Source organism: Thunnus albacares, chromosome 4 (genome assembly GCF_914725855.1).
Source record: "Thunnus albacares chromosome 4, fThuAlb1.1, whole genome shotgun sequence".
Classification (NCBI taxonomy): domain Eukaryota; kingdom Metazoa; phylum Chordata; class Actinopteri; order Scombriformes; family Scombridae; genus Thunnus; species Thunnus albacares.
The window spans coordinates 34,263,824-34,280,810 of NC_058109.1; the positions used below are offsets into that span (position 1 = coordinate 34,263,824).

General features: G+C 39.2%; 1 protein-coding gene across 1 annotated transcript in view; it reads right to left on the minus strand.

Moving 5' to 3' along the window:
* LOC122980788 (copine-9-like) overlaps window positions 1-16,987 on the minus strand; it is a 166,977-nt gene that overhangs the window by 90,352 nt on the left and 59,638 nt on the right. Inside the window, exons 5-7 of the mRNA XM_044349128.1 lie at window positions 13,404-13,443; window positions 12,354-12,356; window positions 11,692-11,768 (exon numbers count right to left, since the gene is read on the minus strand). Of these exons, the coding sequence (XP_044205063.1) occupies window positions 11,692-11,768; window positions 12,354-12,356; window positions 13,404-13,443 (120 nt within the window). The remainder of the gene's footprint in view (window positions 1-11,691; window positions 11,769-12,353; window positions 12,357-13,403; window positions 13,444-16,987) is intronic.

The window sequence follows — 16,987 nt, forward strand, 5'->3', positions numbered from 1 at the left end:
CAAACTTGCTTTTTATCATCTCAAAAATATCTCATAAGTGCAGCCATTTCTCTTTCTGAATGACACAGAATGACTTATGCATCTCCTATCTGGTCTGCCAAGAACAGTTGTAAATCATCTACAGCTGAATCAGAAATCTGCAGCCTGAGTACTGACCAGGACCAGGAGAGAACACATTACACCTGTTTTCAAGTCCTTAAACTGGTTGCCTGTCAGTTTCTATATTGATTTTAAAATTATTTTACTTGTTTTCAAAGCACTTCATGGTCTTGCACCAGCCTATATGTCTCACATGCTTACAATGTGTGAACCAGTACAGCCCCTCAGGTCCTCTGTCACAAGTCTGTTAGTTGTTCCAAAGTGCAGGACTAAAATCTTTGGTTAGGCAGTTTTTAGCTTTTATTTCCTCTGAGCTGCTGGAACAGTCTGCCTGAGGATCTGACAGTTTGTGACACACAGTCCAGTTACATGAGGTGCACAATGGGTGTTCCACAAAGGTCAGTGTTAGGTCCCCTATTATTTAGCCTATATATTAATGATCTCCCTCAACAGTGTCATGATGTAGAACTGCAAATGTATACAGATGACACTGTTGTGTACACACATGCAAAAACAGCTGAGTTAACAACTGCTAAGCTAACAATTGCTTGGAAAGCATCACACATTGGCTTCATCAGTCATGTCTGAATCTAAATGTAAGCAAGACAAAAGGTATGTTCTTATCTAAGACCATGGTACAACCTCCTAACGCTGATATTCTCATCAAAGGTGAAAGGATTGACATAGTCACTGATTTTAAATATCATGGTGTGACACTGGATCCAAATTTGAACTTTAAGAAACGTGTTAAAAACAGTTCAAACCATAAAATACAACTTAGCAAATTTTAGACATATTAGAAACTGTCTCTTTGGATGCAGCCAAGATATTTATGCATGCTATGATTCTTTCCCATATATCTTATTGCATTACATGTTGGGGGCAGGCTGGAGAAACAGCCATATGACCTCTTGAGTCCTTATACAAACTCTAAAAACTCTTTGAGAATTTTAAGATTATTTTCAAATTTGTGCCTAGTTCATAAAGTTTTAAATGGTTTGGCCCCTCTTCCACGTGACTTTGTATACACTGCCTCAGTAAGTTCTATTAGATCTTCCAGAATATCCTCTATACAAGATTGTACCATAAAATTTTGTCGCACTACATTTGGGCAGTCAGCTTTCTCTGTAAAAGCCACAACTAAGTGGAATGCCCTACTTGACGATTTGAGGAACCACAGTTCCATCAGTACGTTTAAAACCAAATTAAAAAGTCTGCTAAAAACTACTCAACAAGCTTACATTATTAATTTCTAGTTGATATTGTGGGTGTATGTGATGTACTACTATGTGTTGCTTTGTATTTTGTATTATGTGTTCTGTATGTTTTTTGCTTTGTGCTGTTTGTTATTGTTCTGTTATATGTTTTAATTGTGACCTGCTGAAGGGACTTCAGATGTTAGCTATTAGCTATAAGCTATCCCTGGTACAGTACATCAAATGGTAAGATTTATGTTTGACACTGTACATGGTCCCAATAAATAAATAAGACATCAGGTGGAAGCAGTGTTGATATCTTAAAAACTTAAAACCTAAAACCTACCTCTTCAGCCTGGCTATTGATTAAGAAGGATTTATAGACATTATTTATTTTATTTTACTCACTTTTTATTGTATTCATGTTGTAAAATTTTATTTTATCTGTTATTTTATTATTATTTATAAATGTCAGTGGAGGAGAAGATAATTACTCTTTTGTATCATGCTTGCCTCCACGATTAAAGGTACAGACAGAGTCTCCATTCACACCTGTCATTTCATGATTGCCCCACACCATCAGTGGCCCTGAACAACTGTCATTGTAGCAATTAATTAGTGGTATTGTTGTCGTTTTATCACCTTATCAGGTGGCTTCTGCATTTTTACAAAACTAGTTTAAATACTGTATTGGCCCAGTGAAGTTGATTATAAGACAACCCCTCTGTGTGATGTCACGGCGTCTGCTGGGGCTAAAAACTTCAAGTTTGAAAATGAAACAAATCTGTTGGTGGAAATAAGTGAGGTTAGCAGACCTCTGTAGCCCACTCATCATCTCTGCTGGAGGCTAGCAGCTCCAGGCTACATTAGCCGGTACTAGCATAACACACCCCAGTCTGTATAGTCGAGTGAATCAAGTCAAGTTGCACACTCATTTTTTAAAAACTGTCCATCATGAGCCCGATGGTGCAATAGGAGTGCAATACTAAATCAGTGGAGTACTCCATTAAACATATTTAAAGGGCCAGTTAAAAGTTTGGACACAGCTTCCCAGACTATCCAGACTTTTTACTGGTACTGTATGTTTAATCAAATTATCACAAACTAAATGGACACACAACAAACATGGCGCAGGTAGTGTTGCAGTGTAGGAATACTGGTTGGTTTCTTGGGAGAATGTATGTGTTGGGGGGTTAACAGCTGTCTATAACTGATTTCTGCCCTGGGGCTGCCTTGCTTGTTAATCCGGCCCTGACTGTAAAGCTCCATTTTTTGATCTGTCAGGGGCGTTTAATCCCTAAACTTGTACTTTAGTCAAAGAGAGCAGCAGGAAGCTGTAGCAGACTGAATAGCTATGGACTATGGTGGAGAGGTGAGAAACCTGGTCATGGTTCAACAACACCCTCCCACACACCCTGCTCCCAAGTGCTTAAATCAAAGCTCATCTCACCTCTGTCACTGTAATGTTGCTCCATCATAAAGTGCAGCTTTGACTGAGGGCTTAGCAGCAGCCACAGCCTCACCACCCCAAGACTCCCACACAGGAAGTCAAGTCTCCTTTCCATGGCAACCTCCTCTCCAAGCATCTCAAAATAAATACAAGTCAGACAGGCACAAGGACATGCAGACGACAGTCAGATCAGAATGCAAACTTCCTGCTCTGTCGAAACTCATCCAATATATCAAAGGCAAAACTACCAGCTTTGATGTTACTTTCAGATTGAAATCAAAAGCATTCAGAGAGCTGGGAATAGTCAGGTTCATGTCAGATGAATGGAGCTGATGCTAAACACTGGGTGGGAAAAAATAGTGGTGCCATGGAGTGAAATGACAAATCAATGCAAGGGTCTGTTAACAGGCAGGAGTGATAGGGATTGATCAAAGAGCTGAAATCATGCCAGTTTGCTGTATCGGTGGCACACTGGATGGCAGAAACATCAAGCATCTATCTACATATGGCTTTTTAATATTTAATCAGATGAACTGCCAATAGAAAGATTTTCACATCTGAGAGGCAGAGCCTTCATTAAGTGCATAAAGTTAATAAAGTGTGCCAGCTGATGTGTGCCAAGTTCATTAATTCTTTTGTAAAACCTCAGATGACAAAATTAATTAATTAATTAATGGCACAACTTTGTCAGGGACTGCTTTTGAAGACAATAGTAGAATTGAGCAAGAGGCCATGTGTCAACAGATATCTACACAGCCAGATCCCACAGCTCAGGAGGACAGAGAGCAAATCAATTACAGCTCTGGGGAACTAAAGACCTCCCGCTCCTTCACATCTGAGCACAGAGAAAACTTCAGACTCACTGCACTCTAAAAACTTACCACAGGGACAGCTTCAGCTTGCTCCTCACCATATTCAGTTTGAATTTATAATGTGTGAGGCTGTGGAGGAGAAATTGTTGAAGAGCAGAGAAGCCACACACAGATGTGTGCGTTGTGTCATTGAAAAGAAAGAGCAAGGAAGGATCATTTAAGGCGTAAGAGGAATTACTTGTTCATGTCTAGGTTAGAGGCAGTTGGGGAAATAATGAAAATAAATGTGTATATTTCATAGTGATAAACCCTGAGAACTACCCCTGTCAAAGTCACAGTTTTATAATTAAGAAAGCCTTCAGAAGTGTTTGGTGAAGAACTTAAGTATGCTAAACACTGGAATAATAAAACTGATGGATTGGCAACCTGTCTGACCCTGTATATAAAATAGTATAAATGAGTCATAGGCCACCTACTTCTGTGTGCACAGACACCTTCTTTGCTGGTGGACTTGATGATGTTCATTGCTATGGATACCATTCAATCACTGCAGGTCATGGCTGTCTGAGACATCACTGAGGTGAAATTAAACTTGTGGAACGACAGCTGATTCATAAGGCTTGTTATATCAGGGGTTTATTTAATGAAAATTTCAGGGCTTTATCTGTAACGTGTTGATGTGCTGCTAACATGCTGTGGTACACATATTGTCTCATTTCCGGTTGCCAACTGCATTACTGACGCTAGTTCTGCTCAAGCACTCTTAGCTCTCTCCTTCTTTTAGCGTCTTTTCTTGCCAATCCCACAGTTGTTAGTTATTTTATCTCAGCAGTTAGCTTAGCAGCTAATTTAGCTTAGCAGTCAGCAATGGCTTCCCTCTCTCCCTCTTGCTCTCTCTTGCTCGGTGTGCCATAGAGACTAAGGATGTGCAGAGAGCCCAGTATTTGTATCTGTATTTGTTGAGGCAGCAAAACTATTTGTATTTGTATTTGAATAAAAGTGGAAAGAGAGAAAAAAATCCTGTTTTTGTTTTTATTACACTTTTAATTTAGAAAATTAAAGTGTTACAATAAGTGTTCATGAATAAATTACCTTATGAAGAAGGTCCCCACACCGGGTCTCCAACTGGAGTCTCCCAGATCATGGACCACTGCGCTGACTACTGAGCTAAAACTTTGCTCATCACCTCAGTGCAGACAGACCTCTACCTATTTATACACCCATAACACAGTGACAGCACACCATGTAACATGTAGGGAAGATCTTCAAAGGTGATCATTGCTTTGCACTTTTCATTTATTGCCTATTTTTTACAACCTAACTTTGTGGAAAGGAGAAGGGGAACAATGGGTTATGGAGAGTCCATAATTTACTTACTGACACACTTTGCGTGTGTCAGTAGCTCAGCTTTATCTCTGGGGAACACCACAACTCCAGGAATGATGTCCAAATAAAGAAATGTGTGTCATGTAGCAGGTGGATGTGACTCCCCTTGTTGAGACCTGCTGATAGATGTAACAGTGGAGCAGAAGAGAGGGACCGAGATAGCGAGCCTACCTGTGTCCAAAAAACCAAAACAAATAATTCTAAAAATATCTGTATGAAACAAATATTTGGAAAAAAAAAAAAAAAAATTGTGCTTTGCCAAATAACATATTTGTATTTGGGTACACCCCTAATAGACACACACCGAGCATAGAGACACTTTATCTAATGATATAGCTACTCTGGATGGTATTACCCTGGCCTCCAGCATCACTGTAAGGAATCTGGGAGTTATCTTTGATCAGGATGTGTCCTTTAACTCCCACATAAAACAAATTTCAGAGACTGCCTTTTTTCACCTGCATAATGTTGCAAAAATCAGGTACATCCTTTCTCAAAAAGATGCAGAATTAAAATAACAGAAAAAAGTGAAAAAAACAAAAAAACAAAAACAAAACAGAAATCAAGGTTTTCACGCAAAGTGAATTTTAGAGGCGGCGTGATTGCATACATACATACAGTACCAGTCAAAAGTTTGGACACACCTTCCCATTCACTTGAATGAGAAACTGTAGCCAATGGAAAGACTCGATTAGATGCAAATTTGCTCAGAGTGGTGCCAATGCTGAGCTGAACACAAACACACACAGAAAAATCTTGGACTCTCAAGGTTAGCTCCCCTCACACATGAATGCAATAAAACAATTTAATCATGTGGCTCCTCTAGACATGGACTTTGGTGCAAATGTTATTGAACTGAATGGATCAAATTCTGATAATATAAAGAGTCGGAAAAATGCATTAACCATTTTAAAGCTTTTTGGGCTAGGTGATGGTAGTTATAATCACCCGGGTTGGCCATTATGTCAAAATATCTTTAAAGTCTGTTTCTAGCGGGCTTATAGCTAACAGTTGGTAAATTGGCTAATTGGGGTGAATAAACATAAATGGTCCAGTGGTCCAAATTCATGCTAATGACATGGGGAAAACCTTTGCTTTGCTCTCTGTCTGAACACACCTTTAAGTGACAGTCACACCATAAAGTGACATCTGCTTGTAAATCCTGGTGTGACCAGGCCTTAAGGTAGAACAAGGAGAAAAGTTATATTAAAATATTAAAATATTAAAATAAGGGTTTGAAATGATGACTGCTTTTGACCTGACAGGGTCTTCATCAGGGCAGAAATAATAAAACAGACTGATACTCAGTCTGTTTTATATTGACAATACACTGGGGGAAAAAAATGAAGAAATGCAGATCCTATCAAGTATAATGCATTCCCATCAATAGGTGCAATAAGGAATGGTATTAAAGAAAAGGTTTATGATCTATTTCTTCCTTCAGATTTGGATATATTAAGGCATCAAATATGAAAATTTGGTAGTTTTCCCTCCTGCAGCAGTTTTTTTCAAATTCTTACCAGCTCTGATGGACTGTTCAACATATTCTATTCCTTATAGCCGCAAAAGTCATTGCAGATTTTTCATCTGGCGCATGACCATCAGCTTATGTGCGTTTTCTTCCCATTTCCTCTTCACTTTCTTTTACTGGAAGCATTTTCTGAGCTGTCAGTGTCATATGACGAGCATGATTATTGTAAATTACACTTATCTTCTGGAAGCACCAACTTTTAGATGCATATGGACATAAAATCCAGTTTTAACTGATGTGTTCCTTTCAAAACTCTGATCTCTCCCTATGATCTGCATATTTAAGCAACACGCAGAGCAATTCCACATCACATGCTTCAACAAACACTTCTCCATATTTTAATTACTTCTCCCCTGTGTTCACTGCGGCGAATGAAAATGTCTTTACCTTTTATACTCTATCTACTGTATCTCTCTGCTGTGCACAGAATCCATGCATTTCAGTGTATGGGAAGATTTTCATTACAAAACAGAGAACAGGCTGGAAGTTTCTCAGAATTGAGTTTTGAAATCCAGCAATCCTTAGCATCTGATCAAGTAATTTTCCAGTAATTGGTATTCAAACCAAAGGCAGATACAGTATACAGTACATTATGTGTTGTTTGTTACATTAAATGCTAAATATCTTCCTTACTGCCTACCTTTACTCCCTTACTTAATGGGCTTTTTTCCAGTGAGTCTTGGTAATGTGTCAAGTGTCTCAGCAGCCACACTACTTAATGTAGAACTTGACTGTGGAGTATATTACCAAAGCACAGGAGGCGATTCAGTTTAGGCTGGCAGGTGGGTGATTGCTATTACAGACGCATTTTTCAGCCTGCAAGCGCTTAGGCTGCCTCAACAGAAAAGAGTGTCGTGACTCGATGCTTGAGGTGGGTTTCCCTCGTAATCCTGTCCTCCACGCGTTAAATGCCACAGGGCTCTCTTCCTCTCCCCCACCCAACATCTGAAAATAGATCCTCACCATGGCTCTGATGTCATCTTAAGCACAGGAGAATAGGGCAGCATGGAGGAAATAGCTCACCCAGCTGGATTTTTCAGCCGTGCAGAGCATAAAGTACACTTCATGCTCTCAGTTGCCTTGGAAACTCGTCTGTCATTAAAAGAGGATCAATATACTTTTATAATTTCTGTGCCTCTCTGTGTGCTCTGTGTGTGAGTGTTTGTTTTCAGCTGAATGCGTCAATGCTTTAAACTTTTCCAGTACATCATGCACTATGGGTATTCTGCTCTTCCGTCCTCTTAGGTTATAATTCCTGTCAGTATCTCTGATAGCAACTGTGCTCTGATGTTGTTTGTGTTTGTGCGTGCATTGTGAACAGTGAGTACAGCAAACAGATATTGATGAGTCAGCGCGCTCTGTCGAAAGCTTGTGTAAATACAAATGAAAGTTGGGACAATCTGCTGTTGTCCATTCTGAGATGTCTGCATGTCTTTAAAATCAGGACATGAATGTCTTACTAAAAGGTTTAACAAAATATGCATATTTTCTGTCAAATTCACAGTCAGCAAAGCTGGATTACCAATCAGGAAAAACAGCAACTGCCCTGGAGCCCCATAAGCCCCATGCAAGCTTACGCCATATCATTTGGGTGATTCATTGCAAATTTGTTAGAAATCTACACCACTGAAGTACAATATCAACTACAACAGGTCTTCCATCTTGTAGAGGTGTTATAGAGGGACTAAATCTGGTTTTATGACATTGTTTAAATTTATATGGAGCTCATTTCTCATAAAGTTGTGTTTTATCAAGTTTCACACAGAAAACTGAGGGCAAGGTAGTATTATTCCATCATAGGAGTACTTTGGCTGAAACCAGCTATTATTTTAATTATCAATAAGTCTGACAATTATTTTCTTTAGTATTCGATTGATTGTCCTATAAATGAAATGCCAGAAAATAGTGAGGCACAAGTTAACATATTCAGATGACTTGTTTTGTCTGACGAACAGTCAAAATCCAAAAAGATTACCATGAAAAACTAGGAAATATTCACATTTTCTGTCAATCGACTAATCAATTAATCAACTTATAATTTCAGCACCAACATATTACCATGTGTAGTGGGAGTCAGTGGGGGCCCAAGAACACACTTTGGCCCTGGGGCCTCATTGGAGGTTAATCTGGCAATGACAGTCAGATGAGAAGATCAACATCCATGTGGTTTAATACAGAGATTCTGTAGGCCCACGATATTTAGCCTACGAAACAGAGGAAAAACCTGGCCTGGCCTCTTCAAAAGTTAACACATTAGCCTTTTAATGGACTTTATGCTGTCATCTATACATACAGGTTGGACCCTGTTAGCTAGCAAACTAGCTACAAATACAGTATTAGTAAGAGTCCAACAGTGTTCAATCTGACAACCAGACTATAAGTGTTGTTGGTCAAGAAATAGCTGTAACACTAAAGTAAAAAGTCTTGTATTATACATCTTCATGTGTTTGAATAGATGAGATAGAATGTGTAAGACAGTACTCCAGCGATTGGACTTCCAAGAAATTGGGAGACTTGAGAGACAAATCAAAAAAGAACTATCAAAATCAAAGTAGCAGAGGCCGATACCCTGACTTCTAGTCTCTAGTATTGGTCAAGCTCCAAAAACCCCAGATCTTATACTTCCCATAACGCAACCTCTCTCAGACTCTACACCCCAATTTTGTAATGTACAGATGCAGAAGAAACCTTATCTCGAAATTAGGACTTCCTTAAGTCATAATTATGACTTAATTAAGTCCTACTATCTCATATCTCACATTTAGGCCTTAGAAACTGATGTTCTACATTGTTGTGGTAGTTGGTTGAGAAGGGAAGACAGAGTCACAGATGTATTTTGGTGTTAAAAACATAGATTTGTGTCCTCCGCAACAACCCCCAAGATCAGACACAACAGAGGTTTTATCAGTATCTAGCTACTCTGTTTTGCATTTCTATGGAAACAGCTTTGGGCCAAGCTTACTTTCTGATAGCTGCTGACAGCAAAAGCCATTTAATTGTAGTCAACGTAAGTGGTGAAAGGAAGCATAAGGTTTATTAAACATGGGTTTTATTTTGGGAGCACTGGCCATCTGTTCTATTGATTATGTTAATTTGGTTAGTATTAGTTAAGATCCTTCCCAACAATGTAGTAGCCAAATAACCAGACTGAATTACCCAATGGTTTTTACTTCATTATTACACATACCAATATGGTAGTCTAGTGTTATATGAGTTGCTGACATCAACATCTTCCAAAGTGTCAAATGAAGGAGGAACTAAAGCAAATTAAATCAAAGTGCCAATTACCACAACTTGAGGCTGAAGCCAATGCAGAAGTACGTTAAACTGCAATGCCACCGACGGCCGCCAGATGCTTGAACTGACTCCCATTTAAAAAGCCTCAACATCTCTCTAGAAATACTAAGTCAATCATTTTTTTCAAGAAGTCATTATGGTCTCAATCTCTAAATTTAGGCCCTCTAATAAGTGTGCTGGTGGTCATTTTAGAAATTATTGTTAATAAGATTTGAAGATTTATAGTAGTTTTGATGTCTGCCGTATGGGCATTAATTGACAGCTGTGATTGACAGTCGATTGACTAACCCCCCCACCACCACACCACACACACACACATGCACACACGCACACAACAAAGTCACTAAAATATAGCACTGGCATCCAAGGGCATCACAGCCTCTCACTCTCATTGACAAGCTGTCTGAATTAGGAAAAGCTCCCTCAGGCTTCAACAAAATAAATGACAGTGCGGGAGTAGCAGCCAAAGAGGCTTTGACAAACAGAGGAGGGTCAATGGAATATGATTTATAGGTGGTTGATCATTAAATGTGTGCTTTATGACTCTGTAGAGGAGTTTTCCTTTCACTGCTGAGGTTGTTTATGTTTTCATTTAAGCACTAGGTTTTCACCAATCAATAATATTAACATTCAGGACACGCACAGTATGACAGGCGATTTAATTCCACTTTGGTCGTCATTCACATCTCCAATAAAACTAAATACCTGGCAAAAGAGATTCTCTCTTTGCTTTCCACCTGTCTTCAGTGAAATAATGCTTGAAAAGCATCATCATGCTTTGAAAACACACATCTTGCCACTCAGACTCGTCACGCTGACCGTCTAATTATAGAAAGAACATGTGGAAGCCCTCCAGGCTCTTGTTACACATAAACAAGAGGTTCAGCGAAATGGTAGCTTCAAATTGTTTCATGCTGTCAGCCCCAGGCAAACACATCGCTCACTCCTCTGCTCTTTCCAAGATGGGAAGGAAGTGCTGCCACTTTGTTAGACCTGCTGTCATCAGCTGAGGTGATGATGACAGATCGATCAAAGGTAGACAGGTGACAGAATTTCATCAGAATTGGATCATGTTTTTTATATTGTTACGGTAGTACTAGGTATTGTGGCGGAGTGTTGTTTTAAACATTTAATATCTCAGGGATGCTTCTTTCTGTATGTAGTCTGGTATGTGGGTTACATTTACACATGGGAGCTTCCCAGTACAACCACAGCTGCCCACCACTTGCCAATGAGGAGCTCCAATTGAAGGGTAAAAGCCTTCGCTCAAGGACAGCTTAATGATATCTAGTGGGATACTGGGGGTTGCCTTTACATTTTCCCAACCAGCCTGCATTCCAGAGCACTCTGACCTTCTGATGCGAGCCGAGGTGATGAGGTCAAGGACCAGGTAGAGTGCACGATATCCAGCAAGCAGTGCCATCAGTGTCCATAATGACTTCCATATTGACTCGCACATCAGCACACATTTCATTCTAATCACCAATACTGACAGGCAGCCATAGACAAGATAATGTAAAAATCACCAAGCTGAAGAAAATGAAAGATATTAAAGAGAGATGTAAGTCCTTGGAGCAAGTGACCTAGACTCTCACTTACATGACTGATATCTCTAACATCTGCAGATGATGAATAAACTGCTATGCTTTATTTACTAAAATCACAAAAAGTACCCATGAAACTCCAAAGTTGTCTCTGCTTAGTCTCCTCTCTCATCAGGGTGCAATTACTACAACTGATTGTTTCATATATGTGTTTAATTAATCAAAACATAAGATTTGCTGTTATTCTTGCATTTTGTGGATGATACTAAACAAGCTTTTAGGATGTTAGGATCGATTCTCTGCACAAACTTCACAGAGAACCCTGGCTGCTTTGCTGATATCTAAACACAGTGTGTGTACTATATGCTGGACTTACGAGAGCGTCCTTTCCAGTCTGCTGCCAGTCGAGCCGATGATCTCTCCCAATGTACAGAACATCTGACCCAGGAAGTCCTTCACAAAGGAGAGGAGACCGGCACACAGTTAATAAAGCACAATACAGTCCTGCTGTACACATGAAGCTTTATATCAGTGCTTCATTACAGTACCAGTGTAGGAAACCCATGATAAAGCCAATATTATATGTAAGTTTACATTTATAAAAGGTCTAATTATCATTAAATCACTATTTGTCTACTTGAAAGGTGAATACAGTGCAATCTCAACATTATGTAACAGTGTATTTTGTGGTATGTTTTATACATGTTCTATCTTATTCATCCGCTCACTCTCACACTGTCATGTTCTTTCACTCATTTAAAACAGGTGACTAACAAAACGACAAAAAATTCTGCTCAGGGATTTTGACATTACAGTCATAGTCTCGGAAATGAGCAGATCTTACAATCCAGCCGCCCAGACGGTCTTTTATCTGTGGAACAGTCTGGCTTCCTTCACTTTTATATCAGTTATGCAGTCACAGAAACACACTGGAAGGTCATGTTTAACAGAGTGGTAAGACCTCAGCTCAGCTCGGGAAATGTCCAGCAGATAACAAGGAAAAATGAAATAAAGGGACACAACGTGATGTCAGCCTACCTTCTGCTCATCCAGTTGGGGAGGCAGTAAGGAAATGCAGACACAAGTTAGAGGAAAAGCTGGAAAGACACAATGAAAACACTCCAAGTTGATACTGAAAAATATATTCTCCTTTTTTTTTTGATGGAATCACTGTGTTTACTACTCAGTGAGTTGTTCTGTATTAATGTTTATTCATTTATTAATGCTTGTATCACAAATCATTACCATAATCAGCCATTGTATGTTGTATCTAAATTAAAACTCAAGGTATACTCTTGATTTAATTTAAACATTCTACATTGTAGGTACTCTGGCAAAGTTTGTTTACATTTCACATTAAATTAAATTAAGAGTACTCCAGTTTGTGGAGCCAAATTAGTTCAAAACATAATTAGTTAAATAGAGTAGCTGGTTCAAACATAAAATCATTTTCTTTAACCTCTGGTTTGTTGAAAAAAGAGAAAAATCTATTTTTTTCTGTTACCTTTAAACAGTTGATAAATTAATCAGAATTTTTAACCCCTTTGTTTTGTCTTTGCACACGGTTTAGCCAACTTTGTTAGTGTTAGCTTGCCAACTAAAATGTCTTAGCTACTACCAGATTTTATACAGTGTCACTTCAGTAGTACACAGTATGGATGATTAACATTGTCTTCACTGTTGTTGTTTTATGTCAAAGTTTACTGCAGCTAGCTGGCTGAAAAGGCTGATGCTCAGCATGTTTAGCTACAGGTAGCAGTGTTTTCAGGTAAGCTAGCTAGCAACACAGTCCTCTACACATTTCAACACTGATGTCACACACTGACATGCTAAACCCATTTATTTTATCAACTACTACAAGGTAAAGTTTTAAAACAACTTTTCCAAAGGTTAAGAGAAACATAATAATTTTTTATTTAATTTTACAATTCATTTTAATAATTTAGCTTATGGTATTATTAATGTATTCAGTTATATTTCTGACTTAACCTGATAATCTTTTACTGTCTGGTGTTGGTTTCAGAGCACCATACCAGTTCAACATGTCATTGTGGAACATAATAAGAGGATTTGTCAAAAACTGCTTACATGTTTCGAAAGGTTGGAGCTCCTGGTATCCACATTGTACCTGCAATTTAATACAAAATGCAGACTTTAAGTGTTTTCCTTTTAAATACACACTGCAATTGCTTATATGCATAATGCAATAGACATCCAGAGAGGTAAAACAGAGAGTACAGCCTTCAAGAAAAAAATTAAAGCCCTCCTAACTCCTCTTGTATACGGCACTCTGACAAGCAGGCTCTCCTAGGAATGAAAAGATAAAAATCATGTATGCCAATTAAATAATTAGATACAGTGTTCACAGACGGGATGACTCAAGAGTGATATAAAATAAATATATGGATCTGGAACAGCACTGCAATATAATGAACTCTGGGATCAATGTGCAGATTGAAGTCACTTCCTCTCTGGCAGACAAGTTGCTTCTTTCTCCTTCTTAAGGCTACTGTCTCCCCGAGGACTTCCTCTTAAGAGCTGTCACGAGAGGCTTCTTTGAAAAGAATTCTGCTCATGTTTGACAAAGGAAATCCACTCGCGTGTCGAATAACATTACACAGACAAGATGTATTCTTCAGCTCCTCATCTCTCTCTGGATCTCTCCGTCTCCCTCTCTGCCCCGTTTGTTTGCTGTCAGCATCTTTCTAAAGTCTACAGAGAGGAGGGAGGATGAAACCTATCTTTTCACCTGTTTTCTGATCTCCGTCTCTGCTTCAGTTAGGGAGCCACATATTAAACCTGATAGTAGCCTGACATCCTCACTCCTGCAGAAGTTGTGAAGCTGCCTAAAGCAGATGGAGCTTCATAAAGAGGTTGTAAAAGGGAGTTTGAAGACGCTTTCCTCATTGACTCAGAGCAGGAACAGCACTAATACTTCAACGTTACTCTTAAGACGTACTATACATCACAGTAGTGTAAGGTTCCCAAGAGGACAGGCAGTCTTGGAGAAGATGAGTGACAAATTCTCTGTGTTGTATTGTGTGAGTATTTTAGAGTGAAGCCCTGTAGACCATCTGCTCCCGTTAGCCGGGGTTAAAGCAAAGCTAAGACAATAACATTTCAGCAGAAAAGACTTAAACGTCTAGAACACTTTCAACAGTTGGAAGAAAACTTTCCCAGTTACTGATGCTTCTTCTTACTCGCAATCAATTTTTGCATTTCAAAGTGAAACAAGAGTCTGTAAAACGATACTTGGGAAGACAGTGTGTTTATGTCCTGGGATCCTCTGCCTGGTTCTAACTCTTCCATCATTTACAACTTCAACTTGATTTACAAAGTTTATTATCAAGTAAAATATCTCACAGGGATATGTAGCTGTAGCATGGTATTATATAACCATCAAGTGCATGTTTAGAGCCCCTTTACATGATTATTGATTTAAAACAAGTCAGCTGGAGATAGTGTTTTCAACCAACTCACGGAGCTAATGCTAAATAGCTAGCTAACTACAGCTAGCCAGCAAAACTGATGGTTGCTGGGTAGATATGATATGCTCCCTTTTTCTTTTTATTTCAGAATGAAATCAAGGACCCACTCTTTCAAAATTTTTAAAATTACCTAGAATTTTGTTTGGTAAAGCTTGACAGGTGTTACTAGTAATTAAAGGGGCATCGCCAAGCAAAATTCCAGGTATCTCTGGATAATTACAACTAGTAGGCTGATGTGAATGTGTTTTTTTCACACTAGGCTGTAACGGTCTAAATATGACATGAACACATCAATGTCCAGTGTCACTGTGCTTTGCGTACCTAACCATCCACTCCAACCTCCTCCCTATGACTTCACTGCCATATAAAAACATCCTGGATTGATAAAAATGCGGTCAATGAACACAATCAAGGCAATACTGTATTTTCTCTACTAGTGGCCGGGACCTTTATTTACATCAACTGCAGGGGGTACCAGGCCTTTATTGGAAGCAGGCTTATATTAGAGAGAGGCCTTTATACCTAATTCCCTTGTTTGATAAGTATATTTGCTCATATTTTAGTATGAAGCCTCCCTGTTTTCTGATCTGCTTCTGTTTGCTCTGTTAAATTTTTGTTACTGCATTATGCTATTAATAATATTAAAAGCCTTCATTTCCCGACTTTTATTGTGAGACATTACACAAACATTTCAATATAACTTGTGTGAATTATAACCGGTCAAGTACCGGAGGAGAAATATGACCAACTTTCTTCCTCCCACCTCCAGCTAGCCATGCTCTCCTCTTGTCAGTCAACAGCAGCTCGCGTTTCTGATTTTTACCAGTATCTGATTCTTTTCGGGTCAGTGTCAAAATGTCTTGCAGCTTTCGCTCCTTAAATTTCCTCCGCAAATTACAAAACTATCTCCTTGACTTTGACATCAAACTTCCGTCTGGTGGGTGCCATGGTCGCTCTCTAGAGTGTTGTGGCATCAGTGTTATGGAAAATTTTGTCACTGACACTTGCACAGGTCCTATATGGTACTTCAATTATAGCTACTGCCATCTTGTGGCACTTGTACATTACTACAAACAACAGTCACATTATAACAGGCACCAAGAGGAGGGGGGCGGACATTTCGTTTCATTTGATAACGTTAAAAGTAAAGTTAGGCTTTGCTGTCGGTTTCCCGACTCATTTTTTAAAAAGACGAGAGAAAAAGACTGAGAGGGGGCTAGATAGTGAATGAAGAGATCGAGCTGGTAAGAAAGCAGTGAACCAGATCAATAAAAAAAAAATCTAATTGTTTCACAGGGGTTACTTTCTAGAGCACAAATAGACACACCCACACACCCCACACCACCACACAACCCTGCAGTGGTGCACAGCAACACCTGATTTGGTCTGAATACGGCCTTAATCTACCCTTGTTTTTTCCCTTCCCAGCCTGTTGTTGGGGTCGGTCTTTATTTGTTCGTGTTGACCACACCCCCGGCATTATTACCGGCTTTTAATTGAATACCGCCACTATTAGAGAAAATACGGTAGTTACATTTCCCTCAAAATGTATTTGGCAAAGGAAATTAGTAGTGTATCAATGTATTTTGTCTGAGACAGGTTTTCTCAACCACACTTCCTCTTTTGCTAATCTTTGTCTCCTCTATCTCGATGTTTCCCCTCATCCTTCTCTCCTGTTTTCCCTGTGTTTCTCTCTCTGCAGTTCTTAAGAGACCAAGGAGGGTCCTGTAGCACTGTGATGGATAGGTGAGGGTTCTGCACGGTCAGGAAAGTTGTAGCGTGACGGGACTGACAACTGTGTGATGAACTGACCAACCCACCCTGTATCAGGAAAAGGTGGCAATGCTGGTTTCAGAATTTCAATTTTAAAAAAAATCTGTGCACACCACCTTTTTCTCTAGTTACACTGATCGAGAGGGCATAAAATGATGGAGTTATGTTGGGAAATGAACTACAGTACCCACTAACATCATTTTCATTGTCTACTGTTTTCTGGAATTCATTTTTTTTTAAGTTCAGCATACGCCAAGTGTCGAGTTATAGGGCTTTGAAGAGGCAACTAAAAGCTGGTGATAATGGAAATAATGGAATTGAGAGGAAATGTTAGAGAGCTACCAGCTACATATAACACAGACTGTGGTTCTGCAGCTTGCCCAAAAGTGCCAAATGCAGTGCTCTCTGCCA